Source organism: Melopsittacus undulatus, chromosome 7 (genome assembly GCF_012275295.1).
Source record: "Melopsittacus undulatus isolate bMelUnd1 chromosome 7, bMelUnd1.mat.Z, whole genome shotgun sequence".
In the NCBI taxonomy this organism is placed as follows: domain Eukaryota; kingdom Metazoa; phylum Chordata; class Aves; order Psittaciformes; family Psittaculidae; genus Melopsittacus; species Melopsittacus undulatus.
This window is the reverse complement of record NC_047533.1, coordinates 59,318,811-59,341,948: the sequence shown is the minus strand read 5'-3', so window position 1 is coordinate 59,341,948 and position 23,138 is coordinate 59,318,811. Positions and strand designations below refer to the sequence as shown.

At 40.1% G+C, this 23,138-nt stretch overlaps 1 protein-coding gene across 4 annotated transcripts in view; it reads right to left on the bottom strand.

Annotated features, from left to right (window-relative positions):
• ARHGAP24 (Rho GTPase activating protein 24) overlaps positions 1-23,138 on the bottom strand; it is a 210,359-nt gene that overhangs the window by 127,846 nt on the left and 59,375 nt on the right. For all 4 annotated transcript variants that reach the window (XM_031046816.2, XM_031046815.2, XM_031046814.2 and 1 more), the window contains one exon: positions 3,625-3,712. In XM_031046816.2, coding sequence (XP_030902676.1) covers positions 3,625-3,712 — 88 coding nt within the window. The remainder of the gene's footprint in view (positions 1-3,624; positions 3,713-23,138) is intronic.

The window sequence follows — 23,138 nt, the reverse complement described above, 5'->3', positions numbered from 1 at the left end:
TCACAAGAGTGATCATGCTCTCCCACCAGCATTGCCCATCAGTTCAGCAGCTGGTACTCCCAGCCATGCCACCCTAGCCTTTTCAATGTGGACATGAAGGATGACTCCAGTCAGGCTTGACATATAAGGGCTCAGGCTAGAAGCAAATTGAGTCAGAGGTGCTGACACTTTGAAAACCAGCAATAAACAATACAAATATGGGAGCAGAAGCAACACAGACAGTGGGACTTCACAGTCTACTGGTAACTCAAAACCAAGGTGAAACACTGCATTTTCTGGAGGCTTTTGAAAATTTAGGCAACACCCAGGTACTGTTTCTGCAGCCAAGTGTCATCTGACCTCTCCAAATGTGCTGTATGCATCCTACAGGCATCAGTGGTGTTTGGGATAGCATCATACACAGAAAATGAATGATCTTTGAGGAAAGTGCTTGAACATGGACAGAAGGTCCTGCCTTCATAATGTAAATGTTTGCCTGTTCAAGCCTTATTCCACCACCATCTCCTACTATCCTGTTATCAGCCAGAAGTAGGGAAGATTACAAGCAGTATCCAAGGAGCTTTCTGCAGCTCAGTTGTGGCAGGTCCTATGCAGGCAGTGACCCTCTGGTGCCATACAGCCATCTGCATGCTTGCATAGGAAGGTTTTTATGTCTGCACCACACATGAATCTCAGGTCTATGGTTAAATACGCCACACTTGATGCCAAATTCACATAGATGAAAGGTATAAAAAGCACACTCAAGGGTGAGCATTATCAGACACACTGAGGTGTCTCATGAATCAGGACATAGAGCACTAGCTTCAGCAAAATCCATTATATCAATGTTTTCACATGTGATGTGGCAGCATCACAGCCCTTTTGAGATAAGAACACCCTTTTTTTGTGCACTTTCTCAGCAGCACCTCCTAGTTTAACCTGCAGCAGAAACTCAAGCTGCTTTTCCCATGGTCATGTTTGTGAGAAGGAGACCATCACTGAAATCAGTGCCAGTGCACCTGTCTGCTAATCTTAGCCCCTCCACACCCCCTGTTGTAGGGAATGAACCCTACTGCTACAACTACAGAAGGTCAGCTTCTTTCTTTGCCATCTACAACATCCAGAAGAAAATACAGGATTAATTTATGAAATGACTGATCAGAAGCCCCATTTTTTCTGGAAATTTTAGGTCAGAAAGCATTCCACATGTTTGGGGCGGAGGGGTGGGGGGAAGAGGAAGGCACTTTTTCAATTGAAAAGAATGAAAACAAGATTTTAGTCAACCCCAGACTTGCAATGTTAATAATAGGTTTCTTTCAATATTTAGAACATATGAAAAAGATACAGACCACATTGAGAAACTTTTTAGAATGTGATTGATTCAAGCTGGGGTGAACGTTGAGCAAACCTCACAGACACCATGTTGGCTTTCTTTGCATACTAATCTCTTACTACACACAGCTTTCATAATTAAATTCTTTGCCACGTATAAAAAGAAAAAATGAAGCTGCACTGTACTGAGCTGCAAATCTCAGTGAGCAACTAGCCTCCTTAGCTTTGAAATATACTTCATGTTTCTTACACTTGTACAACATACCAAAATCTCTGCGTATCAGCCAAGACAGCTACATTCATGCCTTGACATAGAGATGGTTTAAGAGCAAGAACAAGGTGGTGAGTTTTAATAAACATGCTCTATTTACCCTTTTAAATAGCCATTGTGAGAGTATATTGAAAAGTAATACAGGGATTAAAAGAATATGTTGAATAAAAAGTGGGCTAATCAGATGCTGAGACAGAGAACCATTAAGCTGGGAAAGACCTTAAGATTAGAGTCCAACCATTAACCTCACACTGCCAAGTCCCCACTAAACCATGTCCCCTAAGCACTATGTGTATGTCTTTTAAATACATCCAGGGATGATGACTCAACCACTTCCCTGAACTGCCTGTTCTAGTGCTTGATAAGCATTTTGGTGTGGAAATTTTTCCAAATATTCAACCTAATCCTCCCCGGTGCAACTTCAGGTTGTCGCCCCATCCTACCACTTGTTACATGGGAAAAGAGACTGACATCCTCCTCACTAGATCCTCTTTTCAGGTAGTTGTAGAGAGCAATAAAGCCCCCACTGAGCCTTCTCTTCTCCAGACTGAATCAATCCCAGTTCCCTCAGCTGTTCTTTGTAAGACTTGTGCTCCAGATCCTTCATCAGCTCCATTGCCCTTCTCTGGACCCACTCCAGCACCTCAATGTCTCTCTTGTGTGGGGCTCAGAGCTGAACACAGGATTCAAGGTGCAGCCTCACCAGCGCCCAGTACAGGGGATGATCCCTGCCCTGGCCCTGCTGGTCACACTATTGCTGATACAGGCCAGGATGCTGGTGGACTTCTTGGCTGTCTGGGCACAACCTGGCTCATGTTCAGTGGCCATCAATCAGTAACCCCAAGTCCTTTTCCTTTGGACAGCTTTTCTGGCCACTCTTTCCCAAGCCTGGAGCATTGCATGGGGTTGTTGTGGCCCAAGCAGTGCACCTTGATGAATCTGAATTTGCAACAATTTGGGCTCAGCCACCCAGCCATGTTAGCCAGGACTGCTGATAAATAATTAGAAGTGGCTCAGTGAGAACTTCCACCAGCTCCCTCTGGTAGTCTTGGATGGATCCCATCCAGCCCCATAGAGTTGCGTGTGTCTAAGTGGTGTAGTAGGGCACTAACCACTTCTCCTTGAATCACAGGGTCTTCATTCTGATCTCTCTTACAGCTTAGTGGACTATGTACCTTGAGAACAATTTGTGTAACTATTAAAAACAGAGGCCAAAAGATGTAAACCCTTTTTTTATCTCAAGTTCCACCCAGAGGTCTCTGTACAACCACTCCAGTCAACTTCCCACCACCTAGTCTTTCAGCACTCAAGGACAGCCTGATCCTGTGCCTGTAAGATTTCCCTCTTGAAGGATGTCCAGCCTTCCTTAACTTCTTTGCCTCTGAAGTCGCTCTGTCAACCAGTCTTCTAAACAGACCAAAGTCTGCCCACCAGAACTCCAAGGCAGTAAAGGCTAGCAAGTCACTTAAGCAATCGACAGTGTCAGGAGTACCACTCAGTTTACAGTGTGATATTCTTTAGACAGATCTACTCCAAGGAAAAAATACCCAACTAAAACCAAGTTCAGGGTTTCAAAGCAGCACTGCCTGCTGTTGTTACAATCTGTTTATCCACCCACAGTGACCAGGAAGCATTCTTAAATGATGGTACTGATGTTACCAAGTCAACGTGCCACACTGGGAAGTTGTTGACGCTAGGCTGCAGATCCCTTTGTTACCACCAGGGACACTACTGCATAGAGCCTAGTATAATCTAAAATAATTACCAAATACACTTGTATTGTTGCTATGCCACTCAGTGGTGCAACCCCTTGCTGGGAACAATTATGCTCCAAATTGACAATTAAAAAACACATCCTTTCCCTGTGCTGCCCAGAGGTGAATGAAAAAAAATCTGAAAGCATTAACAAACTAACCAGGGCTTTTTTCCCCTTAAATGGAATCATTAATCACTTTCAGCTTCTGTTCTGGCAGAACAGACATGGTCATTTGTCACTGAGAACAAAACTGCTACAACTTTTTACATGGAGTAGAATATCCTACCTGGAACAACTTCAAAAAGGAATTTTCCTGGGCTTTCTTCATTGCAGGGATGCTCAATTACTCTGTTGCCAGGCAGAAGAATGGTGCCCTAAAGAAAAAAAACAACAAACATGGGATTAAAACTGCTACCATGCTTCTGATAGATTAACGCTGCTTCTTTTTGGACTGGGGTGTACATGAATTTTTGGTGTTGCACCTGGGCTACTGAATTCCAAAGGGAGACTGAGGACAGATTATACCAAAAGCCAACATCATAGGTCCCCTTAATTAAAACTGAGGCATTCAATAACTGGTTTAGGGTTTTTTTCATCTCTTGGGTTTTTGATACCATGCAGATATTGGTACTAATCACATGTACTAATTCCATTGTGCTGCAGGGAAAATCTGAGACTAAAAGAAAGGATTAGTTTGACCTTGTTGGTAAAAAGCTATTAAACTGCATGTGTGAGGCAGATTAATTTACCAGCTAGGTTTCCTGGCTAAACCCAAACAGTATGTGCACAGAAGAGTAACCTCAAGTTGTGGAACACATACCCAGTTCCTGCTCTGTGCTCTTTCACCACACCATCCCAGAGAAGAATTACAATGAAAAACATTCCACTTCCACCCACTGGCAGCACCAGTGCATCTCACAGCAGCAGACAGGCATCTCTCAAAGGCACAGCAAGAGCCTTGTTTAAAGATGCATTTGCTATGGGCAGATATGTCAGATAATCTCCATGATGGGCTCTGAACACCTTTATCACAACTTTACTACCCTGAGAAGGCAGACAGGGAATTTTAGCTCTGCATATGTCCCTTTGCCCCTGCTGTCAGATAGAATCAATATACTACCCCTTTCCCCAGAACTTTTTCATTTTCAGATATTGTAGGCCCTTCTAGTATTATTTCCTCTCCAGTTAGCAGGTACTTCTTAATGAAATTATTTTGGGATGGCTGTCCCAAAATTTTCAGAGCTGCATCCTAGAAACTGTATTAGGTACAAGCCCTCTATCACTGTTAATGGGAGATAATATCTACTTATCAATATTCTCCAGTTACTGCATAACAGGGCTGCTGTTCACCAGCACGTACAGTATCTCATGAGAAGCCAAAGACAGGGTGCACAGATATTTTATCAGATCATAAAAAAAAAATCACCTCCATTGAATACTATGCTACTTTCTACTGAAAACAGATAAAATAGGCAGTATTCTGCTGAGGTGTAGTAGCAGCACAAATTAGCAGTTGTGGATGCTTTCCCTACTCACTGCATATACAGATGCATTATAAGCATTAAGTCTCTTGGGCCAATAGCTCTAGTGAAACTGTTTTCCTTCATTCTTGCTACAAGCAGCAACTGTTAATAGCTGTCACACTCCAAAACCTTCATTAAATACCTTATTAGGCAAGAACAGTATCATAAGCTAAGATGATTATATGAATGGTAAAAGATAAGTCACAAAATAGCTCAACTTCTCATATAAGTGCTAGAGAAAAACAGTACATGAGGCTGCATGGGATTTGAGCAACCTAGTCTAGTGGAAGGTGACCCTGCCTGTGACAGGGGGCTGGAACTGGATGATCTTTAAGGTCCCTTCAACACAAAGCATTCTATGAGTCTATGAATATATTTTTTTCTGAGAATGATGAGAAAACAGGAATAAGAATCTCTAAAAACCATTTTCAACTACATGTATTTTATGTCACATGTAATAGACCATTAAGACAAGTCTAATTTTCTTGACCAGTTTATCTTTCAGCTTGAGCTAGCTTTATCTAAGAAAAGCTCTGCCAAGCACACAAGATGGGGAAGATCAGTCTTCATCTGGAGTAAATTTCACTGGCTCAGGACCTTGCATCAGTGTAGGCACACAACTTAGGCATGCCTTCTGTAAACAAGGCAGCAAATGAAAACTGCATTGAGCTTTGCTGTCAACTCATTAGCAACTCACAGACATGCTGCAGTCTCATTATGATGTGATACTTTCTGATTCCGTGATGTAAAACCCTTGTAGTATTTACTTTACAGTGAGCTGTCTTAATGACAGATCTTTGACAACATAAAAACAAAACAATCATACTATTTATAACCTCAGCATCTTCATGAAGCCTATTTCATCTACTAAAATGTGAAGCCTAAAGCCACACGTAACAGCTAAGTTAATATGAAGGGAATCCAGAGAGCAATACCATAGAGAACACTGCAGTGGTTGAGAAAGAAAACATGTCCTCAAATGGTTAACGGTATTTTACTGTCTATTTTCAGGGCTCTTATTGGAAATATCAGTGCACGTGAAATATTTAAAAATATATCTATGGAGATTTTTTAAATAAGAAAATAGCTCTGTTTGTGCAACATGCACCTGCATGCCTCAGACTACTGGGGAAAGCCTAAGAGAGCAACTGCAGCTCTTTCACTTCCTATTCTGTCTGCTTTCACACCCATCTTCTGCCTCACCACATAGCAACACTTCCCCTTCAGTGAGTTTTGTAGCTATCTACACAACTGTACCAAGGCTATCTGGTCTTTGTCCCTTCGCTTAGATCTCAACAGCTAGTGATATACTTTACACCAGCACACTAACACCCAAGGAACACAGTGTACTGTAACAAAACCCATGTGGCACAGCCATATGGCTGCTGAATTTTTGATATGAACAGGGGTACCCCAGTACTCCCATCACTCTCAGTCCCCTTGCTCAGTTGCCTGTCTGTGCCCTTTCTTACATATATACCATCCTTACAGCTGGGATAATCCTAGGAGTACAGACAACCAGAGAGGATCAACAAGTTAAAGCTGTTTTTTCCCCTTGAGTTATCTAATTTCAGGGGGAAACGAAACTGCACTGTCTTAAGACACCTAACAAGATAGTAATTTGCACATAAAAGATGAGGTGATTTCCAGAGGAAATACATGTTTTGCCTTAGGTATAAGCACATGTAAGTGTTCCATAATTAGAAAACTTCACATTGATTCATATCAAACTCAACAAATCATTCAAAGCTGTTTAAAACAAACCCTCAGCTTGAGACTCCAGATTAGACAATATTAATATTCCTTTAAAAAGAAAGAAAATTTCATGGTACCAGCAGGAAACAAGACACACAGTCTACAGACATGTAGAAAAAAGGGGGATTGAGAGACAAATGTGGCTCTGACACAATTTCCTTCTGGGTCCCATTGCCATTTTGTTTGTAGGTTATGCCTCCGCCAGGTCAGCAGCATTTCAGAGAGCTCCTGCTCCTGGTAAGCCCAGGCTGTTTTCCAATTTCCAACACTTCTGTCCTTATCAGGGCAGTTCTGCTTCTCTAGCTGAGCACTGAGGGTGACTTACAGGATGCAGAAGAAGTCGGAATTGCTCAAGAAGCACTGGCCTTTTCCCTAACCAAGTCTCAAGCCCACTTTCAAATGAGTAAAATCCACACACATGGATTTTACACTGTTGCTTCAAACCAAAGATCACAGAAACAGAAAAACAATATTGTTATTAAAAAATTGCATATATAAAATCTTTAACTGAAGAAAAATTAGATTAAGAAGATGAACTTCATGAGGAAACATGGAAGAGGAGACAGGGCAGCAATCATACAAGTGACTCATGGCAAACTAGCTGACAGCTAGTTTTTCCCGTTTTAAATACTCTGGGTAACGAACACTGAAGCAACCCTGTGTCTCTTTCTTTTCTCATTACTCTTCTCTAGGTACACTTTCCCCAGCCTTGTTTGAACTTCATTTTCTAAAGCTGACTTACCACCTATGTTCAAGAGGTATCAGGCTTTCCCCAAGAAACTTTATGATACAAGGAATTCCCATGCCTTTAATATGTTGACTGGAAACTACGAAGGCAAATAGATTATTTTCAATGCCTCTGGATGGATTTTATTCCAAAAGCATGTAGACATATGAGGAAATTAACTGCTTCCTTACCAAAATAATGTCATCAGTATTTATTCAAATACAGTTCCCCAAATATTAACTGGTTTATTTGCTTACTCATAGTTTGTCTTGTTACCCTTTAAAAACATCACTTCAGAAGTCTACAACATCAGCAGTTACATCAGATGTTCTTCTTGCCCTTCTAGCTTTGATGATTTATCAAAGATCACAGAATTTTACTTCAGCTTTGAAGATAAGTGCTGCATTTGTGTATCTGTTTTTCTTGTTTCATGGGAAACTCTTCCCAGGAATTTTTTTCTGGCACTTTTGTAGAGTTTCAATTAACTTTGAGGATCTTCACATAGTTTCTTCCTCTTTGTTTCTAGAGGCTGGTTAACTTCTTAACGACAACAATGCAGAAGTGGCCACATTGGTTTGGCAGCAAAAGTTTCGAGGGCTTTATCTCTGCCAGAGTGCAGTTCCTGAACAAATGGAGATTCATGCTTCTCTGCAAGCTCGACTGCATCCCTCGGGACAAAAAGTCCTCAGAAATAGTGCTGAGGTGGTGCACAATCAACTGCCACTCCTCATACTGAAGTCTAGCATCTCCATAGGAAGGGGTAAAGAAGAATCGGCTCTCAGAAAGGCAAGGATGTAATCAGCCAGGAAGGAGGCAACCGATAGGAGGATTAAGAGTCATAAAGGAACTTTGGGTCCATGTGTCAGTTATATGATTCACAGCCACGTGCAACAGAGTGCTGCTCGGATGGTTTCTTGTGTTGCTGTATCTGGAAATTCTTGAGTGTAATAATTAAGAGCAACCATGTACTTCAACTTGGATGGCATCTTAAAAATACTACATTTAGTTGATAATACTTTTACTATCACTAGTATTTACAAAGTCACAGCCTGAAAGGCATCCACTGTATTTTACAGTAAAGCTTGTAATGAATCCAGAGTAGATAATATCCCTAATATGCATGCACATGCACATATATACATATATGTATTTTTCTACATGTACATGTGAATTCATAAATAAGTGATGCATAGCAAAGAAGGATAAAGTAGACACCCGAGCTGGTATGAGTTAACTATAAATCCTCATTCCTTACGTTTGGCCTCTAAACTATCACAAAAATAGATTATCTCAAGTCTGAGCAAGCCCTTTGTGCCTTCAGGAACCTACAGACATGAGATGAGGAGGAAAATTTATAGCACAGGCAGAAATCCACTTGTACTGAGGTCAATAACAAAACCTGCACTGTGCTCACTAAAAAAAATAATAGTAATAATCACAATTTGATTGCAGTAATCATAAAAATCCCATTTTATTTTCACCATTACGATGTACTTCCAAGATGCCAGTAAAATCACTTGCTGCAAAAAGGCACAGCAATCCTGAAAGCTAGTGCTTAAATTTGACTACCTGCATAGAGGTATCTGTGTTTCAAGCTGGGACCAGGGTGAGTTAACAAGCTGGCTCCAAGTACTGGATCAGTGCTGTCACAGAGGCAGAGAACTGCCTCAGCAGCCTCTAAGTGGGCAAAGCCCAGCATATCCCAGCACTGGTCCATGCAGCACAGCATTACCCAGCACTGTTCACAGCACACTGCCTGAAGTGACTTGACTTGCCCTGTTCAGTGCAGCACCTGTTTTGCCCTCACCCTTGCACAATGCCAAGTTGGATGGGGCTTTGAGCAGCCTGGTCTAGTGGAAGGTGTCGCTACCCATGGCAGGGGCTTGGAACTGAATGAGCCTTCCAACCAAAACCATTCTGTGATTCTATGATTGTGAAAGCAAACTTAGCCTTAATCTGCAAAAAAAGCATCCTCTGCTGGAAGCCAGCTCTTAGCTTCAAATTCCCTGGCTTCCCTACCCAATTAAATAACAATGATTGATTTCAAACATTTCAGTATCATTCTTGTTGCTGCCCTACAGTTACGATCTATCAAGTTATTTGGTGTGATTATTTCACAAAACATCCATAGATGGGTAGTTACCGTAAGCAATTCTAAAAGGTTGCAACTGTGCCTACAGCAGGGTAATACTCTGACTAGAACTGCTGTTCTACAATTTAAGCAGGAAGTATTTTTGTCCAGAAATCTTACTCTCATGTTTGTTAGGGGTTGTAAACCTTATTGGTAAACACTACATAAAGAAAACAAGTTTTAGTGATTTTACTGAATTGTCACTGTTATATATCCATGATGTGTCCTAGAAAACCTGACATTACAGTAGTGGGACAAAGTTTATACAAGCTACCATTATAAGAAAATGAAGGAAATAGCTGTTCTGTTACATTTTTTATTTTAAGAGTGCAAGATTTTTTTAAATTTTTATTGTAAGAGTGAACTTTTATACCACTTAAGCATCCAAAGCTCTAGAAGAAGTACAGTTACTGCAGGAGGTGATGTAGTCTGTCTTGCAGTTACTGCACCATGCTTAGGGCAAGAAAAAGTGCTATTTGAGGCATCTGGGGGGTGACAGGAGGTTACTCAGATTTTAGAAGTTATGTAACATACCAGCAACAAAGACAAAGAAATTATACAAGAAATAGGGTTGCTTGGGTAAAATCCAGTCAGTACACAGCATACATTTTTCTAGCAAAAATTCCATTGCATTTGACATTTTCTCATCCCACTTTGTTAACACATTACTCCAATTTGTTTCTGTTAAAGAACAAGTACTGTCATTTAGTTCTTAGAAATTCCACAAATAAAAGTATAAAGGAGATTCTTTCTTTGCCTAAGGAAAGGTTCAAGACTACCCCTTAGCTTAGTTTACCAAACAAGAAGTAAATTCACCTCTCTGTAGTGCTTACCACCACATGTACTGTTTGCCTGGCAATGAGCACCAAAACATTAATCTGATGTAAGAGAGTGAGCTGGCAGTTTTACTAGGATGTGATTAGCCTCTTTAAAGATTTTTCTATCTTCCTCTCCTGCTACACATCTCACTTAATGGTTGAGTGCCTTTTGTGCTCCAGAGAAACTTTCTTCCCCTCAAGAATGAATCAATCTTGGCTTGAGCAGCCACTAGAAAAAAACTCCCTTTTTTGTTCCACAAGAGAAAGCAAGCTCATACCAAGTTAAGCTGTAACACCACAAAAAACTAAGTTTGCTTAAAACCAGCAGCTAGATACAGGCATACTGCATGCCTATCGTTTTCATTCCAGTAGCAGGGGTAAGACAGAAGAGTGACCATTTCCTAACCATGTCTCAGACAATGTTCAAAATTATTAAAACCTTTTTCACTTTCTGAATCAGTTTCCCAGCACCAACTTCTACATTACAGCTGGAAGTAAAACTTAACACATTCCTTTCCCACCTCTAAATTCTGCCTGCTATTTTAAAGAGTTTCAGACAGATCCTGGATTAGTATGAAGCAGCTTTTCTTTCTAAAGCTGATTTTCTGTGGTATCTAGAGAAGCTTTAGCACCTATTTTATCCAGCCTCTCCTGCCTCCTCCCTAATGAATGAGCTTATTCAATTATATGTCACCAGTCTCTGTGAGAAACACTGCTTCTCCTGCAGAGGTTTTGCTTTTCGTCCCCAAGTATGACACAGCAGGTATAAGGAGCTGGGAGATCATTACAGGGGGAGAGCTAATTCATGAGTAACACTCTTGAGTTACCTCAGACATGAAGGCATGGTGTGCTTCTGTTCCCACACAAGCACTTCCAGCAGTAATTGGGACACAGTTCCGGAGAAGGGAGACAGGTATAATGGGACAGAGCCCAGCTAACAGAACAGGTTACAGGGTCCAGTGGCCAAAAGAAATTATAGGAACTACACAACACAAGGCGCCTTCCTGGAGACCTCATTTTGCATTTGCCATGTTGCTTACAGAAAGGACCCTTGGTATTTTCTGAAGACAAAGGAGACGTACAAATAAATTTGGGGACTGCATTGAGTTTAAGGACTCATGTGCACAAGCTAAGATCATTATTAGATGCATGCATGGAAGTTTTGATAAAATTAGGCTTTGTAATGATCATTAAATTATGATCAATAGATAATTGGACTGGGTATTACTGAATTACTGCATAAGAAAAAGGCAGCTATGAAAGCTCTGGTAAATAAGAAATTGAGCTTATTATTAAATGAAACTGTTTTCCCAAAGGGAAAAAAAAACAAACCAATAAAGCACAAAGCATCAGAACACAGAGTACCAACTCTCACTTTACAGACCTCTTTTGCAAAGGAAAATTGCTGACTTTCAGTCATGGAATGTCTAAGCCAAAGCAATGCAATTATTCCCCAAAAGGATGACAGCTGGCAGTGGAAAATTCCAAGTACGGCCTCTCATTTATACAGAGAGTTCTCCAGTGACAGCCTTGAGTGACAGAGGTGACACTGTGAAAGAATGCAGCATGTATTATTGAGCAGGTTAAATCAAGTCATTCATTAAATACTGAACTAAATATTTTTCAAGATAAGATTCAGAGGGAGGAAAAAAGGCCCTGAAACTAAGCTGTCCAGTCCATCTGGCTTTCTTTTCTTATTTTGAAAAGGTGGGCAACCAGTAGTCACTGCACACAGCTGCCTTACCTCCAAGAATCAAGTGGATATCATTTATATGCTCAATTTGTGGTCTAATTCCCACTGCTGAGGAAAAGGATTAGGATCTAGTCCATAGTGGAAAGAAAAACATTTAGAGTGACCAGAATAGATAAAGAAGTGCTTTGGTAGGTCTCCTTCTGAATTATGCTTTTACATTGCAGGAGGATTAATTTAGCAGGAAAACAGTCTAACAGTCTGTGAAACACTAACACTGCATACCCATTGGAAAAAAATACAGCTCGGTAACTGGATTTCAGAGCAGACTGTCAAGACCTGACCCATTGTAACAGCTAACAGATTAATATAAGTGATAGCACAACACTTAAAGAAGCAAACATCTCCCTGGAGCACAGATGATGGAGCAACATATAGCTTGTCTGTCTCCAGACTGAAACACTGAAAGCCTCAGCCAGAACACTGGGTCCAGCCTGGACCCCTGTGCTGGAAGGTGAATGCAGACCCTATGCAGGGAAGGAAAAGAAAACTAACACAAGTGATCAAAGCACTGTAACCAGCAACCTCTCTAAAAGCTGGTCAGTGGGCTAAAAAGAGCTGAATCAATTAGCTCCAGAATAACCATGTGCTTCAGTGCATGGCTTGCCACAATTTTCTGGAGATCATCAACAAGGACTAAAAGAAAAAAGAATAATACCATGCAAATAATAAAATAAATAATTTTAAAAAATAAAATTTATTCATTTCTAAGTCCCAGGAAACGCTTACAGAGGCCTTTAGAGGGGAGGGAGCTTACTCAGATATCTAAGGCAAGTTCACAGGAGACCCTGTTACACCCACCAGCAGGAACCCTGCAATTATTCCACTACAGCACCAGGAAAATCATCCTTTTACTATCAGTTAAATGAAGTTAGCCCAGCATCCACAGACAAAAAAACAGCAGTAGCTAAAACCATGGTCAGCTAAATCCCAGGCCGAGATCAGACTGTTTCTGACCATCACAAATGGCAGACATCTTTCAAAGTTTCTCATACAGGATCATCATCCTTCCTCCTTCCCCAACCCATTTTCTTCAGTATTTTTTACTGGCTCAGCTTATGGTGACAGTGTCCCTTATAACAACTTATTTCTGCTCTTATAAAGCCTACTAAAAGAACAAAGGCTTCTTAAACTGATTGAAAAATCAATCAAGAGAAACAATTTTTAAGTATATAAAAACTACCTTTGTTCACTAGGTCCAGTGTGAACAGGGGAAGAAACAGCAAACAGGTAGAGAGCACAGTCCTGAGAGACTGAATTCTTCAGCTCTGAAGCACTTCAAATATAGATAAAGGCAAATGTTTATCAGGAATGATTAACACTGTGTTTGACCTGAGAACAAGGGTGATTCAGATCAGTTTGTATGGTTTTGTTTTCTTGTTTATGCCTTGCATGTTGCTTTTAAGATGTGTTGCTTTTAAGATGTAAAGTCCTTTCCAACACAGACACATACAACTTTTCCCAGGAAAGCTATACATGGCCAAGCATCCTACCAGAGGACAATTCATTTCCAGGACAGTACATCGTAAAAGTTGAAGTTGCTACAGATTTCCCATGAATTACATATAAAGTGCAACTTTGACAGCATAAATAAAGAAATGTGACAAAGACATGGAAAGGGGCATACAATTCCACTGAAATCAGTTTTTCATTTCCTGTGCAAATATTCTTGTTGCCTTTCGGCTAGCAAGAATATTACAGTAGAGTTTGCCTGTCCTATGTAAGTTATCATCTTGTGATTTCTTTATTGAAGGAAAAAAATGTCTAGTTTCACATGGAAAACAAAAAATAGAGCTTATCAAGAAAGGGTTATCTTTCTCTTACAAGTTTTTTTAATGACTATATTGCTTGTTGCTTTAACTTTTAAACATTGCCTAGCTTTTGTCCATATAGTAAATGTTATATGAGCATGGCTTCAAAATGCTACTGTGCTACAAATACCACATTGATACAAACTAAACAGCTCATTTAGCTTTCTGGCATCTAATGTAAGATACTCTACTGGTCTTTGACTAAGGGATAACATTAATTAAGCAGTGATTTTAGGGAGACTGAGATCATATCTTCTGTGCTATCTGAACAACTAAAACAACTGGAAAACTGATTTGCTGATTAGAAATGACTTCTCAAGCAATACTATTTGTGTACAGTAGATTTTTTCCAGGTTTCACTTTCAATTCAGAGTATTAGTCTGCTTCTTCCATCCTGGGATACTGTTTCTAATTTTAAATTGGGTAGCTTCTCATCTTTATAACTGATCTGAATTATAGACTTTTATAGCTTTTGCAAGAGAACTAGCTGGGTTTTAATAAAAGTATTAGTAATGTGTAAAAAAGTATCCTTAAATATTCTTATTATGCAACCTAAATATTGAGCAGAGAATTCTGGCTATTTAAAAGCTGCCTTAGGAACTGAACTGTTTGATACCTGATGGATACAAGCACACAAAACATTGACATAGGTTACAAACACACTGATTTTGCCATGAAAAGCTGCTGGTTTTGGTAAGATGAAGGTATTCTAAAAGCTAGACCTTTGGGCAAAATAGACACCTATGTAAATATTATGATAGGAAAAGGGGTAATGGGTTTAAATTTAGACAGAAGAAGTTCAGGTTAGATATAAGAAAGAAGTTCTTTACTGTGAGGGTGGTGAGGCACTGGAATGGGTTGCTCAAGCAAGTGGTAAATGCTCCATCCCCAGCAGTGTTCAAGGCCAGGTTGGACAGAGCCTTAGGCAACACAGTCTAGATGTTGCGTCCCTGCCCATGGCAGAGGGGTTGAACTATCCTATGATTCCATAAATTGAAATATACTCTCAGAACTTCAGGTAGAATTTTGGAGAGAAAACATAAATCAAACACTTGTTACTTTCACACAGAAGTTACTGCCTAGTTCTATGGCTGAATTTGCCTTAATGCTTTCCCTGGGAAAAAGGGAAGGAATCTATTGTTTTCCCTTAGGTATTCCTTTCCTGTATTCCATCTTTGACAGCCAGGACAGGAAGGCCAGCTTGCTACTGCAAGAGGAATTTACAAGGTGCATGATGAAAATCACATAGTCATAGGTTAACACAGACTGGAAGAGTCTATACTTAAAAGGTATCCATGTAAAAAAAGTCCACTTCTCTCACTGTTATCCCAGCAGTTTGGCTATAAGTACACTATGGGAGACCATAGCCAAAGTGTTGATGAAGCTGAGCCATATAGCTGCTCCCTCCATATCCAAAAGGCCCCAGAAGGACCCACTCTTGGACTTTACCAAGGACCACAGGGAGGCTGACCTTTTGAATTAAAGATATGTTTTAAAAATAGCCAATATTTTTCAAGGTTATGCTGTCTTAAAATAGGATTTACTTCAGTGAGAATAAATAAGACATTTCTAATCTGGATTTTTTGCTCACTTCTAATAACACTGAAGGTATTTTACAACATTCTGTAAAGGTGTATCAAGAACAACTGAGTGTTCTTGGTTTCCTTACAGTTTTTTGTGGATTTTCATATTTAAGCACCAAACCATCATTTATACACTTTTCCATAAGACAGTGTGATATGCCTTCTGCAGACCTGTTTGGGGGGAGAGGGGGGGTGGTATCTTGCAGAGTGCCAGACTGTCTAGGGTAAAAATGGATTCAGAGTGACTGGAGACCAACATTATTAACTCCACTGTAGCAGCTGCTCTGGCCCACACTGTATTAATACAAATAGTTTAGATTCCATGCTGCTATTTTAATAAATTACAAAAATATAAATGACCATGAAGGTCTTCACGGTCTGCAGGAGAGACCGCAGTAGCCCTTACAAAAGCAAAGGATGAACTGCAGTTTATGCAAGAGGAGAAACCAAGACAAAGTTCACACAGCAGGTGAACACAAACAGAACTCCAGGTTTTCTGGCAAACACAGTAATACTGTGGCCAGCAGACTGCTCCCTGCCTGGAGTTATTGTTGAAAAGGGGCCTTTCCTCCAACTAACGAGAAAGAATAGTTCATACCAGTCATCTGCTGTCAACACTCTGGAGTCTGCTTTTTTGAAAGAGATCTCTGAAGTTTTAAGCATTTTTAGATGTACATTTATTTTTGTTGCACATTTATTTTCTTCAAAGTGAAAATGCAGAGCAAAGATGTCAAATCTGTTAGTCCACCAATCTGCAAGGAAAAACGTTTACTTTGGAGCCTAACCAGATGTGGCCCCATTTTCTGGCATGCTCACAGCTACAGAGCATACTGATTACAGCTGGGACACTGGGATCATCATGGGAAACCAAGGTACTGATTAGGACACTGCAAAAAAAGGGAGGGGGCGTCTCAAATTTTGAGTTGCTTGTCACATTATTTTGTCTTGTGGGACAAAACATAGTTCAGCCAAAAGGAAAACAGAAAAGCTGCTGAATTCCAATCACACACTTGAGTCATTGGCTCCAAGCCACTTCAACAGGCTGCTTCAAAGCCTGTTGAAGTTAGAATAGACAATGAAGGCAATTAATGAGGTTTTCTTACTATTTTTTAAGGCTTTAATTTTACAACTGCTGTGCTGCTACCAGTAACTATTATTGATCATGCTCATTACTTTGCCTGTGTACTTCATAAATCTCCTCATAGCTTTCTTCCTTGCTATTCTACCTCCTTACCTATTGCTTTTACTTTTTCTAGCACCTTTCCTCCTTCTACATCCCTCATACAACAGAGAGCTTCAGTATGGTCATTGCATAGGTTAAACAGAAGTTGAGTACTGTTTACTTAGCCAGAAAGATTTTCCACATCCACAGCAGATGAAAGACAATCAAGGAACTACATAACAAGCATCCACTATACTCCTGGATGGAAAATAAGAGTGGCAATTAATTGAAAAACATAGGAAGGATCGTACAAAACTGTGATCCCCCAAAACATTGCCCAATCTAAAATCTTTATGGAATACACTTAACTCATCAGTAATAAAAAAATAAATAAAAAGCAGCACATACATTTCCTGCAGACTCTCAGAGGATGGCATTTGTCCTTATGCAGATGGTTCAAGTCTGACATACTCCACATCTCCTAATTCCCCCTCTAAAAAACAGGCTGCAGAAAGGAGACATGGGTGAACCCTTCACCCACTGCTGCAAAAAAACCTCCACTAAGCCCTGTCTTACACAGCTTAATGCACTCAAAGGCTTTCTCGCTTTCACACACAGATGTATAACATCCTAGTATATTTTTTGTTTACTCAGAGAAATAGATCCTCTTCCATTTAGAAAATCCAGAGGAAATAATCTCATGGTATGAGACTGGGTGTCCTCTGGCTCTTAAGAAAACACTGAGTGGCTTTGATAAAAAGTCCATCCTCATGGCTGAGTTGCATGAAAGTTGCATTTAAGATTTAATGGCATTCCTCACCAATTCACTGTAATTCTAATTAAAACATTGGAGTTGCTCCACTTAGAAGCATTTGCTCAATGATATCTCAGAGTGATTGAGATAAGGGAAGTCTCAGCAAGTGACAGCACTAATTTGACTTTTTCTGTTAAATAAAAAACAGTTCATTAAAATCTTTACCAGGTGGCATGCTGTGTGTAGTCTCTAGACAGATTTATCATGGTTTTCATTTTAAAATACTTCTGTGAACACATTTGCTGAGATAAATTATCTTGTTCAATAAAGCATCCTGTTCAAGGCTGCCGTTTTAGCCACTACATGAACCAAATAGTGTTGTACAAATGTTAGCACTGATTTTGACAAACAGCATCTCATATTTATGATTAAAAAGCTCTCTTCTTTAGTTTCCTATTCCAGTTCTGGTATTTTTTTCATTTTAAATATATAATTGTCAAGGAAATGCTGAACACAAACTGGTTAACTCATTAAATGTAGTTGGACAGATACCCCGAGTGAAGCAGGCAGTTGTAGGTGAACTGCTTCTGCACAGGCTCCATAGCAATCCAAGAAGAGACATCTAGACTCAAAGGCATATTTTGGAGTTGGATGAGGAGTTGATATGAAATGATGCTTTTATGGAAAAGTAAGATTTCAGCCATTCCAAGGCTTTTAACTGAACAGCTGTCCTGGGAAACATCTGTCTAAAGGAAAAGGGATTATGCTGTTATGATTTCCTAATTTATACAGAAACTCAGTTATTTGTGTATGTACCCAGACACACAAAAGCCAGACACAGTTCCCACCTTTTCCAACAAGCACTCAAACAAGAGGTGCATCCTGTGGACAGGTCAGGTGAGACTGGTGCACATAACTCCTAGGATCAACAAAGGGGTTAAAATTTCCCACTGCAGAAGTAGAACACCAGGGCCATAAAACACCATCCATCCAGGTGGGACCCTTTCACAAATACTTGCTGTTTAGCTTGAAAAATGCTTTATTATGCATACTACACAAAAAAAAAATAAAACAAACAGAAAACAGTCCAACTGAGCCACTGATCAATGGCCTAAATCTAAAAGACAAACTTGTATTCAAACTCATTTTCTGCCTGTGTCAGCGGAGACATCCAAAGAGAGGCTTAGAGCTATGCAGAATGAAGCAAGTTACCATCATTTCTACTGTTACACTCCATTGTTGGAGCCTCAATCAAGAAATGAGACTCCCTGGAATATGCTTAGCAAAACAGAACAAAAAAAAAGCTCTCCAGCCTCAGAGCTCCCTTGAATTGCAAGATGATAAGCAAACAAACAGTAGCAAGTTCATCTGAAGCAACAGTATCCAACTATTTTTAGCAGAGTAGGGAACAAAAGGCTACTTTCCGCAATTCTGAATTAGAAACCCCCATCTCTAAACCACCTCCTTTCCCTCTCATAAGAAGAGTTTGTATCAATGATCACTCCAGGGCAACTTCTCTGTTTTCTCTGCCCTCTCCCCTCCACCCCCTCTTTTAAAGCAGAAACCAACAGATGAGATATTATTCCACTCTAGGGGATAGATTTCTATTTTGAGTCACGAATTTGTACAGCCATTTAATGACCTCCCTCCTGAGCACAAGATCAAGGTCTCTGTTCCCATTTATATAAGGACTAAACAAAAGTTTGATCAGAAGAATTTAGGATAAAGAAAAACATTTTCTAATACAAATGGCTTTATCATCTAGGAAAACCAATGCAAGTACTGAAGATTGCAAATGCTCCTGTCTGATATTTGGTGCACAGTCCTCATCACTGAGTTTCAGACCATTTTAACTGATATATGGATGTTTCACACGATATATTCAAGACTTAAGATACCTCTTGCAAAGAGGCCTTTAAGATATGAGTGCCAGACAAGTAAATGACAGCCACAATCAGCCTCGTGGGATTCTTGTGTCTATTATTAAACTGAGACAGCTACAGCATCTATCCAAAGGGTGACTAGGACACAGCCTCAGATTTTACACACTGTCAGGATTTATATCATGCTAGTATCAAGAAAACTGCAGTCTGTCCTGGTCCCTATTGTCCTGTGCAATGACTTGCAGCAAAAAGATGCTTGAAAGTAAGACAGAAGATGTCAGAGCAAAAAGCACCAAGCCCTTTTTTGGCACTTAAACATTTAAAGACTATTAATTACCGTTTTGTCACCAGTTCAGTATCAACTCCTGAACTTACTATTCCTAAAGGAAAAGTAGGAGTTCTAAAACTGAACTCTCATTTCCAGAGGCAGGAAAGGTTTGATTAACCAAAGCTGAATAAAGACACTGCTGCAGACCTGCTGTATTGAAGTTTCTTGTACTAATCAGTATGGCACCACTTCATCTTCTTCTCCACTGTGTTCTGTGCAGCTGTTATAAGCTTCAGCTGTTAAAGAGCTAAAAGTATTTTTATGTGCGTTGTTGCTAATAAAGAGTTAAATATCCTGTACTCTGGCAAGATTCTCAACACACTTTTATACTGCCTGATCTATTTTAACAACCTTGGAATGATTCTTGTAAAATCATAAAACCATACAACAGTTTGGGTCGGAAGAGACCTTCAAAGCTCATCTTGTCCAAACCCTCTGCAATGAGCAGGGACATCTCCAACTAGACCAGGTTGCCCAGAACCCCATCCAGCCTGGCCTTGGATGTCTCCAGAGATGATGCATCCACCACCTCTCTGGGAAATCTCTTCCAATATTGTACTACCCTTACTGTAAAACATTTCTTCCTCACATCCAGCCTGAATCTCCCCTCTTTTAGTTTAACACCATGCCCCTTGTTCTATTGCAACAGGCCCTGCTAAAAAGTGCCTTCCCATCTTTCATATAGGCTCCTTTTAAGTACTGAAAGGCTGCTATAAGATCTCCCTAGAGTCTTCTCCAGGCTGAACAATCCCATCTCTCTCAGCCTTTCCTCATAGAAGAGGGGTTCCATCCCTCTGATCATTTTTGATGGAGGCTAGTATCAGTGACTCCACCAAAACCAGCATTCAACAATTAAAAATGACAAAAATCCATCACAATCCAAGACTGCTGGGTTAGTCCACACCGTGTCAGTGCCAAATCTAGGACCATCACCACAGGCATACTTCCCAGCTGTAGCTCAGGACTCCAGCAACTGCAAAGTCTAAGATAAGGCTACACTCAAGCATTCACAAAGGTACTCCAAATTATGTTACTCCCTCCAGTCAGCTATTACATGTTTCGCTACCAACATTTTGCCTTCCTCTTCAGTATTGCAAAGAAGTTGTCCCTTTGCTTCAGTATGGGAAAAGACAGCCAATTTCACAGACTATTCTGCCCACATCTCACAGGCATTGATGGAGCCATGTCTGGCCAGCCACTGGGCATTTCCTTGGATGAGACCAGCACCAGCAGTGAGTGCTGCCCTCATAGATCTGACCCTGACAGGCTGGAGAGGCTTCTTTTCCCACGTTGCTGACTTCCTGAAAGGGAATAAGAACAGCTCCAGAAAGCCAGAGTCACTCAACAGAAATATTTCCAGACTGCCAACTGAAGAGTAAAGAGGATTTCCAGAATGCAGTTCGAGGTCATTCAGTTTTCATTTGCTACACAAGCCACTCCGCTTGGCAGAGGAGTAAGAAAGCCTCTTCCCCTAGCAACAAGTCATGTTGTACACGCTGCTTATTCAAGGCTTTTATCCCAGCAGTAATAGACTTAGAGAAGGCTATTCTTAAGCACCAATAGGCTAAAATAACTCAATTATTTTCATTTAAAGACTAACGAGGGTCTCTTGTGAGCTATTCACTTGTTACTTCAGGAACCAGGGCACTTGTACCACTTCTAAGTAAATACAAACGCACAGACACAGACCTCCTACAGTGCTGAATTTCTGTTTACACAGGAAAAGAGAAAGATCTTCAAAAAGTCCATTACAGTACATAGAGCAGTGTGCAAGGGTCAAGCTGTAGACAAAAATTATTACCATGTAACTGCTTATCACCCTTAATTGTTGGGAAATTTTTATAGCAGCATTTAGACTGAGTGTGGGATGGAAAACACTGTAATGCTGGTTTTCTCAGGCCACGCGATATTGACCTGATATCATGATTAGTCTAATGCACAAGAGCTCCCTTCTGACAAAATCAAGAGATTATGTAATATTACAAGGAACAGGACCACAACTATCAGCTCGTCATCTTCACTTCGGGGAACGAGTCCTTGTGAAAGCTACCCACTTTATCTTCCTCTATAGCAAACAAAAACTGCCAGGACAAGCTTCTCATCACACCTTAAAAGCATTATAACACATAAGGGGCTGCTAACTACTGGAGGACAAAAAGCTATTTCTGGTGTTTGAAAGCCAAGTTCCCTTCCTGGTGCTACTTGCAACACAGTATTTCTGATTGAAGTAGCTGTTATTTTCTACTCATTTCCTCTTTGCCATTTAACATCTGGAACACGCCAATGAATAACAAACATTAGACATGGGTCAGGCTTTGTCTCATTCCTGCTAATTAAACAGACATACCCATAATCAAACTTCTCTAGATTTCCACAACTCATGAAGCAGGTATTATCACACACATGTAGAGTGACATGTATTGAATATAAACTACTATTACAGCATTATAGCTATGCATTCAACAGAAGATGTGAACTCCTTACCCTCAGAGTGTAGCTCAAAATAATCACCCTCAAAGAAGCTTTACTAAGAAACACAGCATTCAATAACATCTTAAGCATGAAAAGCTAACCACAAGATGAACTCTCTGTTTAAGTAATAAGGCTCATGTTCCAGAACATTTCCTGGAGATTAATGACCAGCTGAAGGAGTTGATAACCAGAAGCAAAGACAAGTGAATTCCCTAAGAAATGTTGCACACAGCCAAGCTTGCTACCATTAATGGAGCAGAGGAATAAAAAAAGAGACCATGTTCTATTCAATGCCTCTCTCAATTGCTAAAGTTACTACTATATTTTGACCATTTAAAAAAATGTGCATTTTATTAAGAAAAAAAAAGGCAAATTTAAGTATCTGAAAGACTCTCCTCCAAATGCAAGCCATTGCTGAAACCTCAAATTCTTCTGTCTGCTAGCCAGCATGTAAGGCAGCTCAGCAGACACTGAATATTTTACAGTTCAGTTTCACAGAACCTTGCTAAAATATAGAATAATTTCCATATGGTCATTAAGCCAAGATTTTGACTTTTAATTTTTTTTCATTAACGCTTTCTTGTGTTATTTTTATTATCCACTGTATCATCAGTGTTTCTCAGCAGCAGCATCAGATGACAAAGCAGCAAACTGCAGTTTTGTGCATTCAACTCATCCCCAAAAGGAGTTTCATTTTTCAGAGTCAGTGTGTCCAGCTGGCCACTGAAAATTCATCACTTATGCTTCCACAAGTTTATCTCAAGTTTTATTTGCACGTTTGGGTGAGTAATTTTAAGTCAGCAAAAGGCAGTCTGACTCCCATTCTAAATGCACAAGGCTACTGAGTCAGTCTTTCACAAGTCCAAGTAAACATCTTAATGGGAAAACCTTGACTCTTGGTGTGCAGTAGAAATAGAAGCAATATCAAAATTGCCTTGCAAAACACAGCAGTTAGCTGCTGAAATTTATCTGGCAACACCAGCAGTCACTCCTCAGACTGTAATGGCTGAAAAGCATGGTCTTAGACTGCTTCATCAAAAGTTATCTGACCCAAGTAACCACCCACACTGCCTCCACACAGGGCAGCTGGCTGCACAGCATAA